Source organism: Acipenser ruthenus, chromosome 5, assembly GCF_902713425.1.
Source record: "Acipenser ruthenus chromosome 5, fAciRut3.2 maternal haplotype, whole genome shotgun sequence".
Taxonomy (NCBI): domain Eukaryota; kingdom Metazoa; phylum Chordata; class Actinopteri; order Acipenseriformes; family Acipenseridae; genus Acipenser; species Acipenser ruthenus.
The window spans coordinates 58,844,366-58,864,691 of NC_081193.1; the positions used below are offsets into that span (position 1 = coordinate 58,844,366).

Below are 20,326 nucleotides of genomic sequence, written 5' to 3' on the forward strand. Positions count from 1 at the left end.
ATAGAGCTGAAATATCTCTCTATGAAGACAGCCTTTCTGTTAGCTGTTGCCTCCGCTAAGCGGGTCCGTGAGCTACAGGGTCCTTGAGGTTGTATGCTCACACCACCAACACTAGGTGGTGGTAGTGAGATGTCCCCCATGTGCTGTCTGCTCATTCTCCCTTGTGACAGCTTTGGTATACTTTCCCAAAAGTATTGTTTTGTCGGTCGTCTTTGAATTGAAAGGGAGCGATAGGTTACGGACTCCACGGAGGGGCCTATCGGCAGCTTTGATATAAAATGCTCAGTAAATACCTGACCGGGGTTACATCCGTAACCTATTGTTTTTTATTTACAATGAAGGTAACCTATACTGTCGCCCAAATGCTTATGAAGTCAGCAAGAACATGTTTCCCTTTGTTGTAAATAAAAACGTGATTTGGTATAGTTTAATTATAACGCTATTAATAATAAACAAGTCATGCAGCATGGTCCTAATATCAGTTAAGTATTCTGTAAACATTTCGTCTCATAGTTCAAAAGTGCAATATGGGGCTTGCTTTCAAAAGATATCGCCACGGACATGAATGGAATACCTAACGTGATTGAGATCATTGACATAGATTTTGCCTAATGTATTTGTAATGTAATGAGAAAATGCATGATTAGAGGAATTCACCAAACAATTAACTATAAACAAATTGTGTATTGGGCTGGGGAGTTCTATCAAGAAAAGCTTAATAAATATAAAATGAAGTGTTACATACATGTATAATATTAACAACTACAAACACAAATTACACTTCAAACCTATATTTATAGCCTACAATCGTACATACTACAATACATAGAAAAGTAGATGTAAACATAAGAAAATAAATTCCACACCACACGCCAGGTAATCGTAAATCAGCATTGTATATGTGAAGTTATCTAAATAAATGTACAATTTTAAACAAAGTTTACAAATTATACACAATAGATATTCCCATTCTTTTTATTTCATTTCCATTTGGCTGCTGCTCACAGGTGAGAGAGCTGTCTTTCCATAGCAGCGAATTATGCTTCCATTCATTTTTCTTGATCTCGTTAACATGCATTTTGATTAACGAGTTCCCCTTATTTAGTTGTTAAGACAGGAAGTGATGTACGTGACCTGTGACAATTAAGCTTTATAATGAGAAATGTGTTCATTAACAACTTTATCGACTCAATTTCATCTAAAATCAGGAGGGTCCAGGGCCTTTAGTTACTCTCCTCCCTGCCTTTGGACCTCTGTCCCGACTCCGCTTCATATCAGGAATGCTGGCACAGTCGAGTCTTTTAAATCAAATTTAAAAACAGATTTGTTTGCGTTCACTTATTCTTGAGCTGGAGTGATTAGTCAATGGCTTTTTAATTTTATTTTATAGTTTTTATATAAAAGTAAACTGCATGGTATTGTATTGTATTTTATATATCAGGTGAATTATTTTTCTAGAGGAAATTACACACAATCAGTAGATTTGTACTGAAACAGGTGAGTACTACATCTAAAAGCTCATTCTACAAAATTAACTTGACATTGCAAGGTATTTAGGTTAGGATTTTTAATTTCAAGTGTAAATCATTCTCTTACCCACCTGCCATTCATGTTATTTGGCTTCCAAGTATGCTGTGGTTCTATTCTCTGTTTCTGTCCTTTGCTAGGCATGTTCTATTGGTCGTCAAGAGTACTTTTACAGCTATGGCCAAAAGTTTTTCATCACCTAGAATTTTAGGATTGAGACATAATAATAATAAAAAAATAAAAAATAAAAAGAAATTAGCAACGAACTAGTACAGGGACGAACACAGGATTTTCATGTTTGGATATTCGCTCATAATTTAAATATTCGTTCGGATATTCGTTTGTTTTCAAAAACTAATAAAAGTCATTATATTGCTCAGAACACAGGCAGAGACTGCATAGCAGCAGGGGGTGTGGCCCCTGTGTGTGTGGGCCTTTATTTTACAGCAAGACGTTACAATATGTAACATGTTAAAGTAGAAAAATATCCCAGGGGTAAAGAATATGTTTTGTAGGCCTTTGTGGCAAAGTGGTAAGTGGTACGTGCAGGTGCAGGGGTGATGCAGTGCAGTAATGAAACACAGAGAGTTATAATCCAGTTTGAAACAGTTTTTAATTGTATCCAGGTCTAGTGACCAAATAATAATCCCCGGCAATACACAGCAATGTGTAGAGCACAGAGTAAATAAGTCCCAAATAATAAACATGAATATCCGTCCCACAATATACTAACACGGTCACCAGTCCTGGGTGCGTGCAGTAGTGCTCATGGTGGGTGATAACAATTAAACAGTGACTGTGGTGTAGTGTTGCTCCGGGTAGTGCTGGCCCAAGGTGACAGCTCCGGAGACATGTTAGCCGTCTAGTGAATTCACAAAAACAAAAGACAATTACTAAGAACGACAAAACAAACTAAACACTCACAAACTCTTTTCAGTTTTTAAAAGGGTTTCTCCCGGTCCTTCCAGTTCCTTGTTTCCTGAACCCCAAGCGCAGGAAAAGATTTGCAATTCTCCGTGCCCTTTATGCTATCACGCATGACCCCTTGGTAAACGAGTGCAGCTGTCTCTACTGTCTGCAGCTGCTACATCGTTTACCTTCCGGGTCAATACGTTCCTGCAACAGAGTCTCGCCTTCTTCCAGACTGACCGACTTCCTGGCCCAGGGAAAGAACTGTCAGGTCAGCCCGTCCAAAGACTTCTCCTTTCGCTGCTTAGCGCCCTCACAGGTTGGGAGGGAGCTTTACAACCAAAACTCATTGTAAATCTCTCAATATACCGGACATGTGGTACTCAAGCACGGACATAGTGTGGGAACAACATAATGACCCGTCACTAGTGCACGCTTGGGGGCAGGTCCAGTCTATTGAAGGTAAGGATGTTGATGGCGCTGGGGCGCTAGTATATCCTCACTTCAGTATCAAGGGGCAATTACTGTATAGGGTAAATCTAGCCGCGGGCACAGGACAGCCTGTAACACAATTATTGGTTCCCCCGTCTTGTCGGACCGTGGTCATGAGGCTGGCACATGATATCCCTTTTGCGGCATACCTCAGAGCTGACAAGACAAGGGAGTGGATGTTTTTTCTGACTTGCCCGGCAGAACTAACTTGGTTGAATATAACATTATCTCTCCACCAGGTGTCATCGTGCAAGAGAGACCTTACCGGATCCCAGAAAGTTGATGAAGTGGCGTTCGCAAAGATGTATGGAATATGCTCGAGCTTGGGATGATTGAACCTTCCAGGAGCGAGTGGTGCAGTCCTATTGTCATAGTGGCCAAGAAAGACGGCACAAACCGCTTCTGTGTAGATTTCCGGAAGGTAAAACGCTATTGCCAAGTTCCATGCGTACCCTATGCCTCGGGTCGACTAACTTTTAGATAGACTGGGAAAGGAAAGGTTTATCTCCACTCTGGACCTGACAAAGGGATACTGGCAGATCCCCTTAACCCGTAGTTCTAGAGAGAAAACCGCATTTTCAACCCCTGAAGGGCTGTTTAATTTCAAAACCATGCTGTTTGGGCTACATGGTGCGCCCGCTGCTTTTCAGAGACTGATGGACCAGGTTTTAAGCCCACCTCATGAATATGCAGCAGCGTATATTGATGACGTGGTTGTTTACAGCTCCACCTGGCGATAGCATTTGGCTAGGATTACAACCGTCCTTCAGTCTCTAAGGGTAGCCTGGCTGACAGCTAACTTGAGAAAATGTGCATTTGCCAAGACAGAGACTCAATATTTGGGATTTTTAATGGGGAATGGAAGGGTGAGACCCGTGGTCACCAAAATCCAGACTTTGGTTGACGCAGGTGAGGTCACTACTGGTATTAGCCGGTTATTACCGCTGCTTTATCCCTGTGTATGCCACACTGGTTAACCCTTTAGTTGACCTCACCAAGAAGAGTGCTCCAAATGTAATTAAATGGTCAGCTGAGTGTCAGGGGGAGTTTGATACTATTAAGCGTAAACTTTGCCAGGTCCCCACTCTTATCAAACTGGATTTCACCAAGAGATTCATCCTCCACACCATTGCGCCTGGATGTGGGTTTGGGTGCTGTCTTGTCTCAAAGTAGATAGAGTAGAACACCCGATACTGTATCTCAGTAAAAAGATGCTACCTCGGGAGCGTAACTACTCCGTAGTCGAAAAGAAGTGTTTGGCCATTAAATGGGCTACTCACTCGTTACGATACTACCTGCTGGGACACTCATTTGATCTTGTCACAGACCACGCCCCACTCAAGTGGTTAAGCACAATGAAGGACAGCAATGCCCGGATAACTCGGTGGTATCTGGCGTTGCAACACTTCATGCACATGGTACACCATGTGGGGAAAGACCATCAAAATGCGAATTATTTTTCCCGAGAGGGGGCAGTAATGGGAAAGATAGATTCAGCCGAGTGTCCCTTCGGCTCCACTCTGAGCGGTGGGATATGTGACAGAAATACAATGAGTTTTGGTTGTAAATCTCCCTCCCGACAAGTGAGGGTGCTAAGCAGCGAAAGGAAAAGTCTTTGGACGGGCTGACCTGACAGATCTTTAATTTAACATCATGTAATCAAAAACTACAAAATGATATTGCAAAAGTCTTCAGGAAGCTATAATAGTAGTACAGTATTTATCTTCTTTCTTGTTTGTTTGTGTAAACTGCGATGGGCTACTGTAGAAAATGCTGCATTCATAGTTAAGAATGCTTCAGAGAACCTGGTTCAAAGCCACTGCATTTAAAGTTGTCATTGTTTTTTCTTTGCTGTGGTGAGTGGCTCCTGGAGAAATAATTAAATATGTTGCATTTTTTTTGTGGTGGTGTGGCAGGGCAAAGCCCTGACATAAATGTATGATTTATTTTTAGAACGGGGTACCCCTCCGCTCCTGTGCAATTTATTATTATTATTATTATTATGGGCAGCAGTTTGGAGTAGTGGTTAGGGCTCTAGGACTCTTGACCGGAGGGTCGTGGGTTCAGTCCCAGGTGGGGGACAGTGCTGCTGTACCCTTGAGCAAGGTACTTTACTTAGATTGCTCCAGTAAAAACCCAACTTTATAAATGGGTAATTGTATGTAAAAAATAATGTGATATCTTGTAACAATTGTCGACCTGGATAAAGGGCGTCTGCTAAGAAATAAATAATAACAACACACATAATAATAATAATAATAATAATAATAATAATTATAATTATTATTATTGTTATTATTGATAGTATTGTATTGGTTTATTTATTTAGAAATATGATGGCATAGCTGTGTTGTGTTGTTTTTGTTTTATTACATGTGACGGTGAAGAGCCGTATGTTTTGTATTGTTTCGCAGCGTGGATGGGAAGCCCCATCCACATTAAAAACCTTGTGCAGAAGGTGACCATCTCCCAAGTTAATTAATTGTTTAATTGTTGCTAATTGGGAGATGATCACCTGCATATAAGCCTGCAGCTCTCTGCACTCATGGTGGGTGTCCAGAAGAGGAGAGAACGAGAGAGAGCGAGGAGAAAAAGGAAAAAAAGACCAACATAGGATCAGTGAAAGCGATCTGCCCAGCCTAACCTGTGCGTGTGGTGTTTTGTTTTGTGTTCGTGATTTGTTTTTGTTTGAATATTTATTTTACTCTGTTTTTGTATGAATACTTTATTTGTTTTTGTTATTTAAAAATAAACAGCGCACGCCGCGTCTTTTGCCCTGCAGTACCTACCTTTGTTTCCTTCCTGCATCTGGCCTGACCACGTCAGCCATCCTGTCACAGGCGGTGAAATTTTTTTTCCCTCATCCACAATATTATCACCTTATTTCCTTGCTTTTTTTTTATCCTAGTTCTCTATATATTTCCCACCTTTAAAAGTAATCAATTTCTCACACTGAACAAGAGCAAAAGTAAAGGTTCCAGTCAGTATTTGCGTGGGGTTGCTCTGCACACTGATAGCCTGAATTGGGTGATTGCTACTGCAGTCATGATGTGACACATTTTTAAACCTGAAGAAATATTATTGGTGGTGCTATTGGCTGTGCTATCACCACCAGAATTTTCACTACAGGTGCTGTAGCACCGGTTGTTCCGGCGCCTATGACCACAATTAAACAAAAGGCGCTTGCTAAACAAGCGCCTTTTGTTCCCTGCTGTGCACATGTTTCTTTTGTCTCGGGGAAGGAGGAGGGACCATCAGCACAGCAGTTGCTGAGCTACACATCCTTCTGTTATTTTTGTATTTTATTTTAATTTTAATATATATATTTTTTTTAATTTAGTCATTGCCAATTATTTTTTTATTATTTTCTCCCAATTTGGAATGGCCAATTATTTTTAGGCTCAGCTCACCGCTACCACCCTGTCCTCTGAAGTGTGTGCCGTCGGCCGACCGCTTTTTTTCACACTGCAGACTCGCCATGCAGCCACCCAAGAGCTACAGCGTCGGAGAACAACGCAGCTCTCAGGCATCTTACAGGCAAGCCCGCAGGCGCCTGGCCAGACTACAGGGGTCGCTGGTGCGCTGTGAGCCGAGGACACCCTGGCCAACCCAATTGTGCGCCAACCCCTGGGAGCTCCTGTCCACAGTTAGCTGTGGAATAGCCTGGACTTAAACCGGCTACGTCCAGGCTATAGGGCACATCCTGCACTCCACACGGAGCACCTTTACCGGATGCGCCACTCGGGAGCCCCCCATCCTTCCGTTATTTTCAGAAGTGCACAAAGCATGGGCTGGGAGGGGAGGGGGGTCCGTTGTCGGTGTACACTTTTTAATATTCACATGCCTTCCTGAAACAGTCAACATGATATTTTACTTTTGGTTGAGAAAAAGGATCCTTTAGAGCATGTTTCATTCACACAGTGCACAGGGAGTAAAAAGAGTTAACAAGCTCCAGTTATTTTTCTTAATGTATTGTACTGTATATGTTTAAAACTTTTCTTGGGTCTATCAAATTCCTTTCTGGTGAAATGTGTTTATTAATAAAACATAATAGCATATGTCATGGCCAATAATCTGAATGTTAAAATCTTATACAGTGCCACTAATCATTAAATAAAAATACTGTTCATTGTTCAAAGTAGGAAAATGGTGCTTTGTGGCAAAGTGGTTTGCAGTGCGCATGTGTAGAAGTGATGCCACATTTCCCTGGAATGAATAGTCAGATCATCCAGTCTGGGGCACACTGTTCCCTTTACACAGCGCCCTCACAGGTCAGGAGGGAGATTTATAACCAAGATTCATTCTTTCTCTGTCACAGGCTTTTATTTGTTATACTGTATTATAATTAGGGCTACTGATAAAACCCGATAAAACACCCCGATACAAAAAAAATTAAATTGGTGGATAGCCAATAAGCACCGGAAAAACTGTTTAAATGATTAATCAATTCAGGTTAACTTTACCCTTTTCCCATTAAAAAATTAAACCTACTACAAAAATAATAATAAATACATTTCCCAGTGCTGCTGGGCAACTACTGAGTGGCAGCACATTCCTACATTTCTATTGGAGGGATTTAAAGCTGTATTATAGTTAAGATATGGAGGATTTAAAACAGAATTCTGGCGAAATGTACAAAAATGCCTACACACAAAAATCCCAGAAGAATGTGCCCGACCATAGGGATTTCGTTGTGGAAGACCGCTTATTTTAACTAATTTTGGAACCAGGTAGTAAGGACAGTCTTCCTCAAATTACTATCAAGTAGTTCTAATCTGAGGTTCTACCTGTGTCTTGCATTCCTTTTTCTTGTTCTGCAGCTTTGCCTGTTTCACTGCTTATTCCAGGTTCACTGTTGTTCAGGACCTCAACTAACATGTTATATACTTTTGATACTTTTGCATTATTTGTTTCGTTTGTATGTGTAAATATAGCACACATTTAAATTAGGTCTACATACTTAAGTAACAGGTGTGACAAACGCGACCAGTTTTTTAAATTTAAAAACTTATAAATAAATACATCTTGCAGATTTTCAATCTGGTCAAAGTGATTTCCACTTCAACTGTGTACATTAATCACCACCCCATCACAGACATCCCGTATAATTTGATAATAATTAAATATGATAAGGCTTGCTCAGTATGAGATATTAGCAAAATTCTTGACTGGTCACTTTCTGGATAAAAGTCTGTGCCAGAAATGCATTTGAACAGCACTTCCAGTATTTAACACTGCCCATTTTTTTTTACTCTTTTGAAAATACAGTGCTCCGATTTAATTTCTTTAATTTGGAATAATAAATAATAAACTATGTTTCTGTTTCATTTACTTTCAGGTATGCAGACTGTGTGATACTTATACTACCACAACTAGAGGCCAGCCTAAGATGGGTTTATACAAAAGCAAACAACTGCCCGGACAGACTTCTGACTGCTGAGGTAAATGTGTAGAGTCCAGGTGTAGCCCTTTAGTATGCTGCTGTCCTATCAAAAACCCTCTATTTGACTATCATCGATTGATCGATTTGTCATTAGTAATAAGTAATTAGTATGTAATATTTATTCCAGTTCAACAATCATATTTTCTGTCCATTTATGGGTCTAATACGCCTTTGTTTGTAACCTTAGTACTTAACACATCACAGGATCAAGATCAGGGGTGTCAAACTCCATTCCTTGAGGTTGCAGGGTCTTCTGGTTTTCATTCCAACTTAAGCTGTCAATTAACTTAATTGATCTAATTGTTCAGTTGGACACATTTAATATTTTTTTAAAGGGCTTTTACTATGGAACCTATAAAGGGATATGGTATGAATTAAAAAAGAAGGTTAGTGTCTCGTGAGCATGAGTTAGGGCTTAATACTTAAGAGATTGCGGAAGCCTCATTTGATTTTCACTTTTTTTGTAATTTGTAATTTCGGTAGATGAGCCATCATTGTGCGTTGCAGTTGCTCCACTTTCTGAGAACTAAAGCAGGATCGGACTCGATCACACCGTGTAACTAAATTTTTATTTTTTTTGGTTCCTGGGTAGTAAGTGTTATTTCCTAATTGCTTATGCCTCAAAAGTATAGAAAATGGCTATTATTCCCCACAAACTTTGCTTTTGTGACCAGGACAGTGATATTTTGAAATTTACCTATTTTCCAGAACATTCCAGATAGATTCAGTGCTGAGTAAACTTGAAGTAACTTCTAGAACTTTCTAGAACTTTCCAGTAATATAAATAGTAGTATAAATACAGGGGCCTTAAGCCCACCAGTTCAGTTTAGTTCCAGCTGCCTAAGTGGATACATATCTGCATTTTTCTGAGATGGCATCAAGGTCATAGGAGACTTCAAAATGGTGGCATTCCTGATGGGTCTCCAAGGCAGTTTTACCAAGTTTCCCTGCTATCTTTGCCTTTGGGACGGCAGGGACACCAAAGCGCACTACCACAGACGGGACTGGCCACAGAGGACCGAGTTCTCTGTGGGGAGGAACAACGTCAAGTGGGAGCCACTGGTGGACCCCCGGAAGGTGCTGATGCCACCACTGCACATCAAATTGGGCCTTATGAAACAATTTGTCAGAGCTCTAGATAAGGAGTCGGCAGCCTTCAAGTACCTTCAAGACTTCTTCCCTAAGCTGTCTGAGGCAAAGGTCAAAGCCGGTGTCTTCGTCGGACCACAGATAAAGAAGATCCTGGAGTGCAATGAATTCCCCAAGAAGCTCACTAGTAAGGAGAAAGCGGCTTGGAACAGCTTTGTCGCAGTGGTTCGGGGCTTCCTGGACAATCACAAGGCCGAAAACTATGTGGAGCTGGTTGAGACTCTGGTGAAGAACTACGGCACAATGGGCTGTAGGATGTCCCTCAAAGGCCATATCCTTGATGCTCATCTTGATAAATTCAAGGAGAACATGGGAGCATACTCGGAGGAGCAAGGCGAGCGCTTCCACCAGGATATACTGGACTTTGAACGCCGCTACCAAGGACAGTATAACGAGAACATGATGGGAGACTACATTTGGGGGCTGATTCGTGAAAGTGATTTACAGTATAATCGTAACTCTCGAAAAACTACTCACTTCTAAATCTTTTGTAGTCATTTTTGTATTACTTTAGTATAAATACATGTTAATTTGGATTCATATGTTGTTTTTTTCTGACTTTATGTGAACAAAAAGACACAAATTCGCCCGTTTTCTCATTGGAAATAGGTACATTTCAAAATATCACTGTCCTGGTCACAAAAGCAAAGTTTGTGGGGAATAATAGCCATTTTCTATACTTTTGAGGCATAAGCAATTAGGAAATAACACTTACTACCCAGGAACAAAAATTGTGTTACATAGTGTCATCAATGTATCGGTCCCAATAATAACTTGCAAATCATAGAGACGCACATGACTCAATTTACTCCTTATCATGAAGACTTTCATGGGGTAAAATAGCTTTCTCTCGCAAGTTAATCTTCAGGAGCTATGAACTGTTGTATGACGTAGTCTACTGTATAATGTAAAGGGCATATATGTGCATATTTTTCTTCATGATAAATCAAGATAATTAAGTCGCAAATCCTGAAACATGACTCAAATTTCTTTTTTCGCATTTTTTTTTTTGTAACCGGGTGAAATGTTCCAGACAATAAGATAATACAATTGGATGCACTAAATAATGTATTTACGTTCAAATAGCATGAGCCTAAATGCACACCAGTTTTGCATAGTTGTTATGCCATGAGGAAATACAGTGCTTGTCTGGGACCGGTCAGTTTATTTCATCGATGTGTTCACGCAGCTCGGCAATGTGTTGACACATTTAGATTAGTACTTGCGACCGGGCTGAAACACGGTCTGCCTTTTCCACGTTACAGTCCTCCTCGGGGTGTCTGGGATATTCCGTTACTTACCGAGCTCTGGTTTCGTGTTTCGACTCCCAACCTCCTGGAACCTTTCTATATCTCTTCGTCAATTTCATCAATCTTATCATCTAGACGTTCCTTCTCAGACTGTAGATGTTTCTGAGCCTTTCTCTGAGCCATTTCAACAGCGTGTTGTTCTCCCTCTGTTTCCAGAGCCTGTATCTTTCTAACCCACCTTGTTTGTTCTCCAGCTCTTGGACTCTTACCTTCAAATCATCATTTTCCTCTTCCGCTATTCTTTAATAGGAAGCCTTGACTCCTCACCTCCTATTTTTCAATTTTTCGTTCTAAATCTTCAATCTCTCTGTTAGCTTGGTTTTCCCTGACTTCACGTTTCCTCGTCTGACGTTCCATTTCTTGAGCAGCCTGTTCCCTTTCTTCATCCAGCTGTTTAAATTCTTCAGTCTGTAGTTGCTTGGTCTTCCATGTCCCAAACTGCTTGTCTCTTTTCTTTCATTTGTTGTTTTAATTCCTCACACTCTCTAGTGGCTTGGTCTTTCAAGACTTGTTGTTCCTTTCTCTGCCATTCTGTTTCTTGAGTGGCCTGTTTCCTTTGTTCATCCAGCTGTTGGTTTAAGTCATCCATCCTTTCAATCTTCCCCTTAGTTTATGGAATTGCGTTTGTGTCATTGCTAACTCCTTTTATAGGAGCATTCCTATTCCGGATACGTACACTAGCAGATCAGTTTTTCTACTGGTTTTTGATGCGTCAGCAGTGCATTTGACGAACAGGTCTGTCAGTCCCACATCCTGGGAACTTTCAGTAGTTGCAGCATGGGTTGTTGACCCTTCCACCATGTTGAAGTTTTGTGTTATTCGTAAATGTAACTTGTGCGGACAATTTGACAAATGTGTGTGTAATTCAAATTAAACAAAATGTATTTAGTTGGAATGGAAAAGAAACAATCAATGACAGATAATGAAGGATAACTTGTAAAATAGTTTTACTAATTGTAATATCAAAATATTAAAATATTTACATTTCTCAAAATAATACTAAAAGTATTTCAATGAATAAAACAAAAGTAGTAATAATAGTAATTTAATTACTTATTAAAGTTAATGTGTTATACAGATTAATTCCACTAAAAAGGAAGATCGTTTAATTAAATGTGTTTCAGTTGTACTTAATTAATATGACCACAAGATGGTAGTATTTACTTATAATTGTGAAAAGCAAGAAAAACTGAAAAATCTAAAATAAAATTATTTTAAATTGTAATTTGATTATTGTCCACTAGAGTGTGTAGTATATGTTCACTATTTATTTTAAAGGAATTTGCATTGTACTTACCTAATGGTACCGCTAGAGGGTTCACTGAAGTCTATGAATGTTCATTAGTGGTAGGTACTGCCTTGTATAACACCCCTCACCTATGTCACGGCTCCTGAGTGTGTACTGTCTGATCATGTATTTGAAACAGCTGGCTAAGTCAGGGCAAGAAGCACAGACTACCCCATGCACTATATGCTTAACAAGCACGTTGCTTTATTGCTCAATGGATTTCATACATTCCAGATCTCAGTTAGGACCTCCATTACTGTAGGAAGTATTAACAATAAAATAGATTTACAATACCCAATCAAGAGTAACTAGCTGATATGTGTAATGGTTTTAATTAATTGTCCCTCTCAATTATTAATTACTTTCAACCAAGCTCAAGATGTTATGCCTGCTCTATCCTTTCTCTGAATTTGCTTGCTAGATGTTGATAGCAGCATCCTTATTTTGACTAACTATATAATTCACTGGAACAAAGACCAGCTTCTCACTTAGTTAGAATTATTCTCTTGCAGGGGTCCCCGAGTGGCTCATTCAGTTAAAGCACTGCCACTGGGAGAGCAAGATGAGTCACACAGCTTGGACGGCGTCAGTTTGCATCCAGGCTGTGCAAAGAGGCTGAACTTTGCTGGGGACCCCGAGGGGGCGTCACATTGACTCTGACACTCACGGGGTGGGGAATGGGAAACCGGCAGGGATTGCTTCTCCTCATTGTGCAACAGTGAACCCCACTGGCCAGACACCGAGCACATTCAGAGTGGATAAGAGGCAGGGCTGGTCTCTGTTCTGCGGGATCAGTAGCCCACCCACCTCTGCTCTGGATTGCTCGGCATCGCTGTCTAAAGGCACTCTTGGTGGAAACAGCCTGTCCAACTATGCCTTGGTGTAGCGCTGGGCGGTGTCACCAGAAGGAAGGTCATCACAACTAACGCTGGGGCGCTGTGTGGAATGGCAGGGGGTGTGGAACCCCCCTTGGCAGGGTCTCCACTTTAATGTTTTGGAGCTGCAGGCAGTTTACTTTGCCTTGCAGAATTTTTTGCAGGAGGTTCGAGGGAGACGGACAACGTAACAGTGGTGGTGTACATAAACCACCAGGATGGCCTTGGGTCCCCCAGTCTCCATCGTGTGGCATGCAAGCTTTTGTTCTGGGCATATGAGAACCTCCTCTCACTGAGGGCAGTTCACCTGCCCGGGGTGACAAACTGGGCGGCGGACTTCCTCTCAAGGAGAGTATCCAGCGCCTCACAGTAGAGTCTGCACTCAGAGGTGGTGAGCCTCATTTGGGAGAGGTTCGGGAGAGCAGAGATAGATCTCTTTGCCTGCAAGGAATCAACCCACTGTTGTCCCCTCTGGTTCTCCATAACAGGATGCGGGGACCCAAGACAGCTGCTGTATGCCTTCCCACCGCTCACCATACTCCCACTGTGTCTAGAGAAAATCAGGCAGGACCGGGCCAAGGTACTCCTAGTAGCCCCTTATTGGCCAAGGTTTTCAACCCTGATTCAGCTCTTGGGCGGTCTCCACAGCTGGCTGCTCCAGCGGCGTGACCTGCTCAGTCAGGCGCGGGGGACCTTATCCCGACCCATCGATCCTGCAACTGTGGGTCTGGCCCCTGAACAGCTGTATCTGGGTCTGTCCAATAAGGCAAAGTGCCAGAGCAGCATCCATGCATCCCAGTATGGGTACAAGTGGGGTGTCTTTCAGACGTGGAGCCTGTCTCGGGGGTTCGACCACATGACCTGCCCCATGGCAGTTATTTGCAGGACCTGTGTGACGAGGGGAAATCCCCCCCCTACATTAAAGATCTATTTCAGCTTGTCATGTTAAAATTGACTCTGTCTCCCCAGTAGCTCGCGGGGCAATTTTTGAAAGGAGCTTAGCGGATTCGGCCACCTATGAAAGATAGTGTTCCTCGCTGGAGGCTTAATCGTGGTGCTTGATTTTTATTGCTCAAAGCGGCTTGTTGCTTGCAATCACCTCTGCAATGCGGGTGAGTGAGATGCAGGCATTCTCAATTTTTGCAGAGACCAGCACAAAGGTTACGCTCCGTACCAATCCTGCTTCGGATGATGGCAATGGTGATCTTGGCATTTCATGTCAACCAGTCTGTGGAACTGGAGGCTTTCCATCCACCTGTTTTCCATCCACCTCCTTTCCAGTCTGACAGAGAGTGGCAGCACCATGCGCTCTGGCCAGTGTGGGCCCTGGCATATTATGATGACAGGATGAACATTTGGAGGCAGTCTGAACAATTTTTTGTTTGATATGGGGCAAAATCCTATAGCCAAGCCCTGTCTAAGCAGATGGATAGCAGACAACGTGCCCCCTCCAGAAAAACTTCCACCAAGGGCATGGCAACTTCATGGGTTTTATTCCAGGGTGCACCTGTCATGGACATTTGCAATGCAGCGGTCTGGGCTACTCCCCATACCTTTACTAGGTTCTAAAGACATAATGTTGTGGATCCTCAAAATCCTGATTTTCGAACTAGAGTGATAAGAGTGGTTTTCCAGTCGACCCTTAAAACACAGGCATAGAGGGGAGTTCCCCCTCAATTTTTTAGCCCTAGCTACTTGTTACTGGGGTTCCGAATGGTAACGCACAAGGCAGCTTCGGCTTAGCCTTGTGGCACACCGGTCGTGCAGCAATCTTGCCCTGGTGACGGCTTCGGTATACTGACCCATTTTATGCCCTCGGAGGTGGGTTCATGACTGCATAAATGTATCCCTGATGTCATATTACTTTAGTTTTGTATAATAGCCTCCATTTTTGCCTTGACTAATGGGATTCAGTTATGAAACCTTCACAAACAATATTCCTTTACTTCTACTGTATGCAAGTACCTAAATAATCATAACAGCGACAAATGTCTGTTAATGCAATATCAAACCAAGTGGATACTGTATTTTACATTTCTTAACTCATATACACCATACACACACAGGACTGTTGCGGTCCTTCTTTCAGTAAAATATAACGTCATTGTCAACAATGATTTTAAAAAATGTAATTTAACATGAGTATAATTTAGAATAGATTAGAATGACTCATTGTGAAATATAAATTCATGTAAATTACATCTTTGATTTATATTTATTTAGTTATGTACCCCGGGTCAGTTTTTTTTAATATATATATATACAGTGCCTTGCAAAAGTATTCAGACCCCTGACCAATTCTCTCATATTACTGAATTACAAATGGTACACTGAAATTTCGTTCTGTTTGATATTTTATTTTAAAACACTGAAACTCAAAATCAATTATTGTAAGGTGACATTGGTTTTATGTTGGGAAATATTTAAGAAAAATAAAAAACTGAAATATCTTGCTTGCATAAGTATTCAACCCCCACACATTAATATTTGGTAGAGCCATCTTTCGCTGCAATAACAGCTTTAAGTCTTTTGGGGTAAGTATGTACCAGCTTTGCACACAGTGTCGGAGTGATTTTGGCCCATTCTTCTTGGCAGATTTGCTCCAGGGTGTTCAGGTTGGTTGGACGATGCTTGTGGACTACAATTTTCAAATAGTGCCACAGATTCTCAATGGGATTGAGATCAGGACATTGACTGGGCCACTGTGGGACATTCACCTTTTTGTTCTTGAGCCACTCCAATGTTGCTTTGGCCTTGTGCTTGGGATCATTGTCCTGCTGAAAGGTGAATTTCCTCCCAAGCTTCAGTTTTTTAACGGACTGAAGCAGGTTCTCTTGCAGTATTTCCCTGTATTTTGCTCCATCCATTCTTCCTTCAATTTTAACAAGATGCCCAGTCCCTGCTGATGAGAAGCATGATGCTGCCACCAACATACTGGGCAGTGTTAGGTTTGCGCCACACATAGCGAGTTTTGGCCAAAAAGCTCTATCTTGGTCTCATCTGACCACAAAACCTTTTCCCACATCGCAGCTGGGTCACTCTCATGCTTTCTGGCAAACTCCAGATGTGCTTTCAGATGGTACTTTTTGAGTAACGGCTTCTTTCTTGCCACCCTCCCATACAGGCCAGTGTTATGCAGAGCTCTTGAATATGGTTGACTGGTGCACCATTACTCCACTCCCAGCCACTAAACTCTGTAGCTCCTTCAAAGTGATTGTTGGCTTCTCTGTGGCTTCTCTCACGAGTCTCCTTCTTTTATTATTATTATTTATTTCTTAGCAGACGCCCTTATCCAGGGCGACTTACAATTTTATTATTTATTTATTTATTTATTTATTTTTACATACAGTTACCCATATATACAGTTGGGTTTTTACTGGAGCAATCTAGGTAAAGTACCTTGCTCAAGGGTACAGCAGCAGTGTCCCTTACCAGGGATTGAACCCACGACCCTCCGGTCAAGAGTCCAGAGCCCTAACCACTACTCCACACTGCTGACCATCTTGTTTGAGTGCTGAGTTTTGAGGGACGGACTTTTCTTGGCAGTGCCTGGGTGGTGTGATGCAGCTTCCACTTCCTGATTATTTATCCAACTGTGCTCACTGGGATATCCAGACACTTGGATATTATTTTGTACCCTTTCCCTAATCTATGCATTTGTATTACTTTATCTCTAACCTCTGTAGAATGCTCTTTGGTCTTCATTTTCCTTCAGATTCACAGCCTGACCAATGATCATTCAACAGTTGGGTTTTTATCCAGAAAATATGACAGCAAATTTAATGATTCACAGGTGGAGGCCAATGGTAAGGTAATTGTGTCCTCGTTAGGGCAGTTTCTTTCATCGCTGTAAACTGGGAGCTTCCACAGCACAGGGGTTGAATATTTATTCAAGCAAGATATTTCAGTTTTTTATTTTTCTTAAATATTTCCCCAACATAAAACCAATGTCACCTTACAGTAACTGATTTTGAGTTTCAGTGTTTTAAAATAAAATATCAAACAGAATGAAATTTCAATGTACCATTTGTAATTCAGTAATATGAGAGAATTGGTCAGGGGTCTGAATACTTTTGCAAGGCACTGTATATACATTATCAAACAACTATAGGGTGATGCCCCTACTTGTACAAAGCTTTTAAGTAGTACTATCCCTCTGTCTATGCAATCACCCTATACTAATACCTTATAAGGTTAAAACCACAGAACATACCCAAAAACAGATGTTCTCTTCTCTTCATGTCAGCTATGTTCTGGACCCACTGCATGTTTCCTCCCCTCTCGCTCTTTTACACAGAGATAACATTCTTGTACTTTTTAACTCTTTATTTTATATCTTATGTTTTTCAGTCTTCAACGCTTTACACAACTTTTGATCAGGTAAGTGATTTATTAAGCCTATATAACTACATATGTGTGTACAGTATATATATATATATATATATATATATATATATATATATATATATATATATATATATATATATATTGTGATATGATTCCTACATATACAGTCAGCACTCGGATATAGACGTTAATCAGATACCCGTCAGTCATGTTTTACCGTCCTTATGTATTAAGAATAAAATAAATTTCCCATTATGTATATATAACAAAACAAGCACTGATCTGTCACACACAATTTCACACCAGTTTCCTTGTACATAGCCCATCTCGTCAGTGATACAGTTTATTTGATTATCCGTCACAGCCCGCGTTTTTTTTGTTTTGTTTTTCTTTCACATGCACAATTCAGTCTGTGTGCAGTTACAGTGAATAAGCAAGTTTCACCAAAAATGCAGTCAACAAAAAGGCGATTTGTCTTTTCCATGAGAGAAATCTTAAAGCTTCCAGGGATTGCATAATTTAACATGCGTTTAAAGGGCATAAACTGTCTCTTGGTCGTTCAACTATTTCCGACATCTTAAAAGATTCAGAGAGAGTGGGGCTATGGACGTGGATGACAGTGACCCTCCAAGACCAGTGGAGAGCAAGAGAGGCCTGTCATGACCTGGAGTCGGTATAGGTGATTTCTTTGGAATCGTCGAGATAGATTGCATTAGAGGCGTCATAAAAAAAGGTGTCAGCCATTGGGCAACATATAGCACTCAGTGAATACTTCAGACAGTAAATTTAAACTGTAATGCACCTGTACACAGTTCATTAAACAGTGTTAAATACAGTTATTATTTGTTTTATCCATGATCTCTTTAGTTACTTTTGTGTATTTTCATTTACAAGTGCATTGTGACATTATAATCTTTTATCAAGCACTTGCATACAGTTCTGCAACTTTGGATACCGTTTCAATTCTGGATACTGTTCTGGATCTTTTGTGCTAACATTTAGATTTTATTTTGCTGTTGGGTAAAAGCAGTGCCGCGCAGCAACTGGAATACAAGGATGTTCTGTATTACAGGCCACGTGTCCACAGCCGTCTGTTTTGGTTAATGGTATTTTCAGAATCATATTGTTCTGAATTAAAATACTTCTGTTAAAATATACTGTAGTACTGTAGCAACAAAATCAACTGCATCTAAATGGAGGCCTCCGTATTTTAAAACAGTGTTTTCAGCTATGTATTTTTCTCTGAAAAATGGACAAGGGTTTCAGAGGGACAAAATGAGATAATCGGATTTCCTCCACACTCTTAACCGTCAGTAAGTTAAAATGTTATAGGGTCGGATATGTGAGTACTGACTCTATGTGTATTATATCCTTTGTAGTCTTCCCACTCCTTGAACTAGACAGACATGTCCATGTTAAAAATAAGTTAAAATCAGGGTGTCTTAATTCTGGGCGATATGTAAGGTTACCTTTGGCTTTGGACTTTAACCTATTGTAATAGGGCTGCCATATTGTATTATAATGCACTTGGTACATACATTTCCAGTTCTTAAAGAATTGTACAATATCGGATAATATATTGACATTTATTTTTCTTAGATACTTGCTAAAAACACGAATAATGAAGAAATAAATCACATTCCTCTGATGCTTGGTGACCCAATCATGGTAAGAAAATGTTTTTTAAAAGAATGGGCAGATATTGCTAAATATCTCACACGTATTTTTGTCTAATCTTTCTGTGTTATTATCTAATAATATTCTGTTTTACTCCAATATTAAGGGACCAGTATCCTTGCAATTTATGCATGCTAGAAAGCCACATTAGTTATCTTCAGTTCCACAAATGCATCACTTAAGAATGTTCCTTTGTAGAATTGACATAGTCCTGTTGAGCCCTCAACGCCAATAAGAATGTAATGAATGACAATAAAATTGAGTGCATAATGTTGGCTGTTATCACAACACATCCGCAACCTGTCAACTAAACTCAATAATCCTGTTAATCCCTCTTTTTAAATATGCCTTACAATCTCCATTTTCCCTACATATCCCTATAAAACAGTTGCTGGCTAAATATCCGGGTAACCATTAACAAAAAAATGGTTACTACACTACTCTAAACAATTTAAGGATCAAACATTACATTTACCAAAATTAACATCATGAACATAGTCAAACATAAGATTTGATGGTTAATCAGGTGGCTGCACGGATGATAACATTGGATCCTGGATAGGGGTCAACCATGCCATGCAATGGCCAATATGTGTACAACATGGCGTTGTCCATTGCACATGGGCTTAATATCAACATCGAGACATCTACTGGAGTCACCATAAGCAGCTGTGAGAAACAGATTGCATGTCTGGTTTGAGGTCAAGAGGACCTGCTACAGCTCCTCGATTGACCCCATAACATAGAAGAGACTGCTGATTTACTGCCTTGATCACCAGAACTGGCACCTGTTTTGTTCACTGATCAATCAAGATTTCATAAGTTCACCAGTGATTGACATGTTTAAGTATGGAGAGCCCAAGAAGAATGATTTACTCAGTTCAACATAGTTCAATATGATGATTTTGGAGGATACACTTATGGTGTGTGTGTGGTATTACAGTATTGCTCATAGCTCTACTATACATAAAACACAGTCCTGAACCCTATAGTAAGACCATTTGCTGATGCAATTAGCTCTGAGTTTGTTCTGATGCAAGATAATGCCTGTTCTCATACTGCCAAGATTGTAATGGATTATTTAATTGAATGATGTTACACACATTTGTCAATTTCAGTGTGTAAAGAGTGCTCCCTTAAAATACTCACATTTTATTCTTGTGGTTTACAAAAGTTTGAAATGTTATTCCTTTGATTCTTTTGAATAATGCACTGCACCAAACTCTACTGTTGATATTGACTAGTTTTAGAATTGCATTGTACTAATTTGTACCAACTACTATTCATTGTATTGTTATTTGTAAAAAGG

General features: G+C 40.4%; 1 protein-coding gene across 11 annotated transcripts in view; it reads left to right on the forward strand.

Annotated features, from left to right (window-relative positions):
* Positions 1–20,326, forward strand: part of LOC117403094 (endoplasmic reticulum membrane-associated RNA degradation protein-like) — a 144,196-nt gene that overhangs the window by 88,442 nt on the left and 35,428 nt on the right. For all 11 annotated transcript variants that reach the window (XM_034005017.3, XM_034005024.3, XM_059024335.1 and 8 more), the window contains 3 exons: positions 8,267–8,369; positions 17,344–17,373; positions 18,940–19,008. In XM_034005017.3, the coding sequence (XP_033860908.2) occupies positions 8,267–8,369; positions 17,344–17,373; positions 18,940–19,008 (202 nt within the window). The remainder of the gene's footprint in view (positions 1–8,266; positions 8,370–17,343; positions 17,374–18,939; positions 19,009–20,326) is intronic.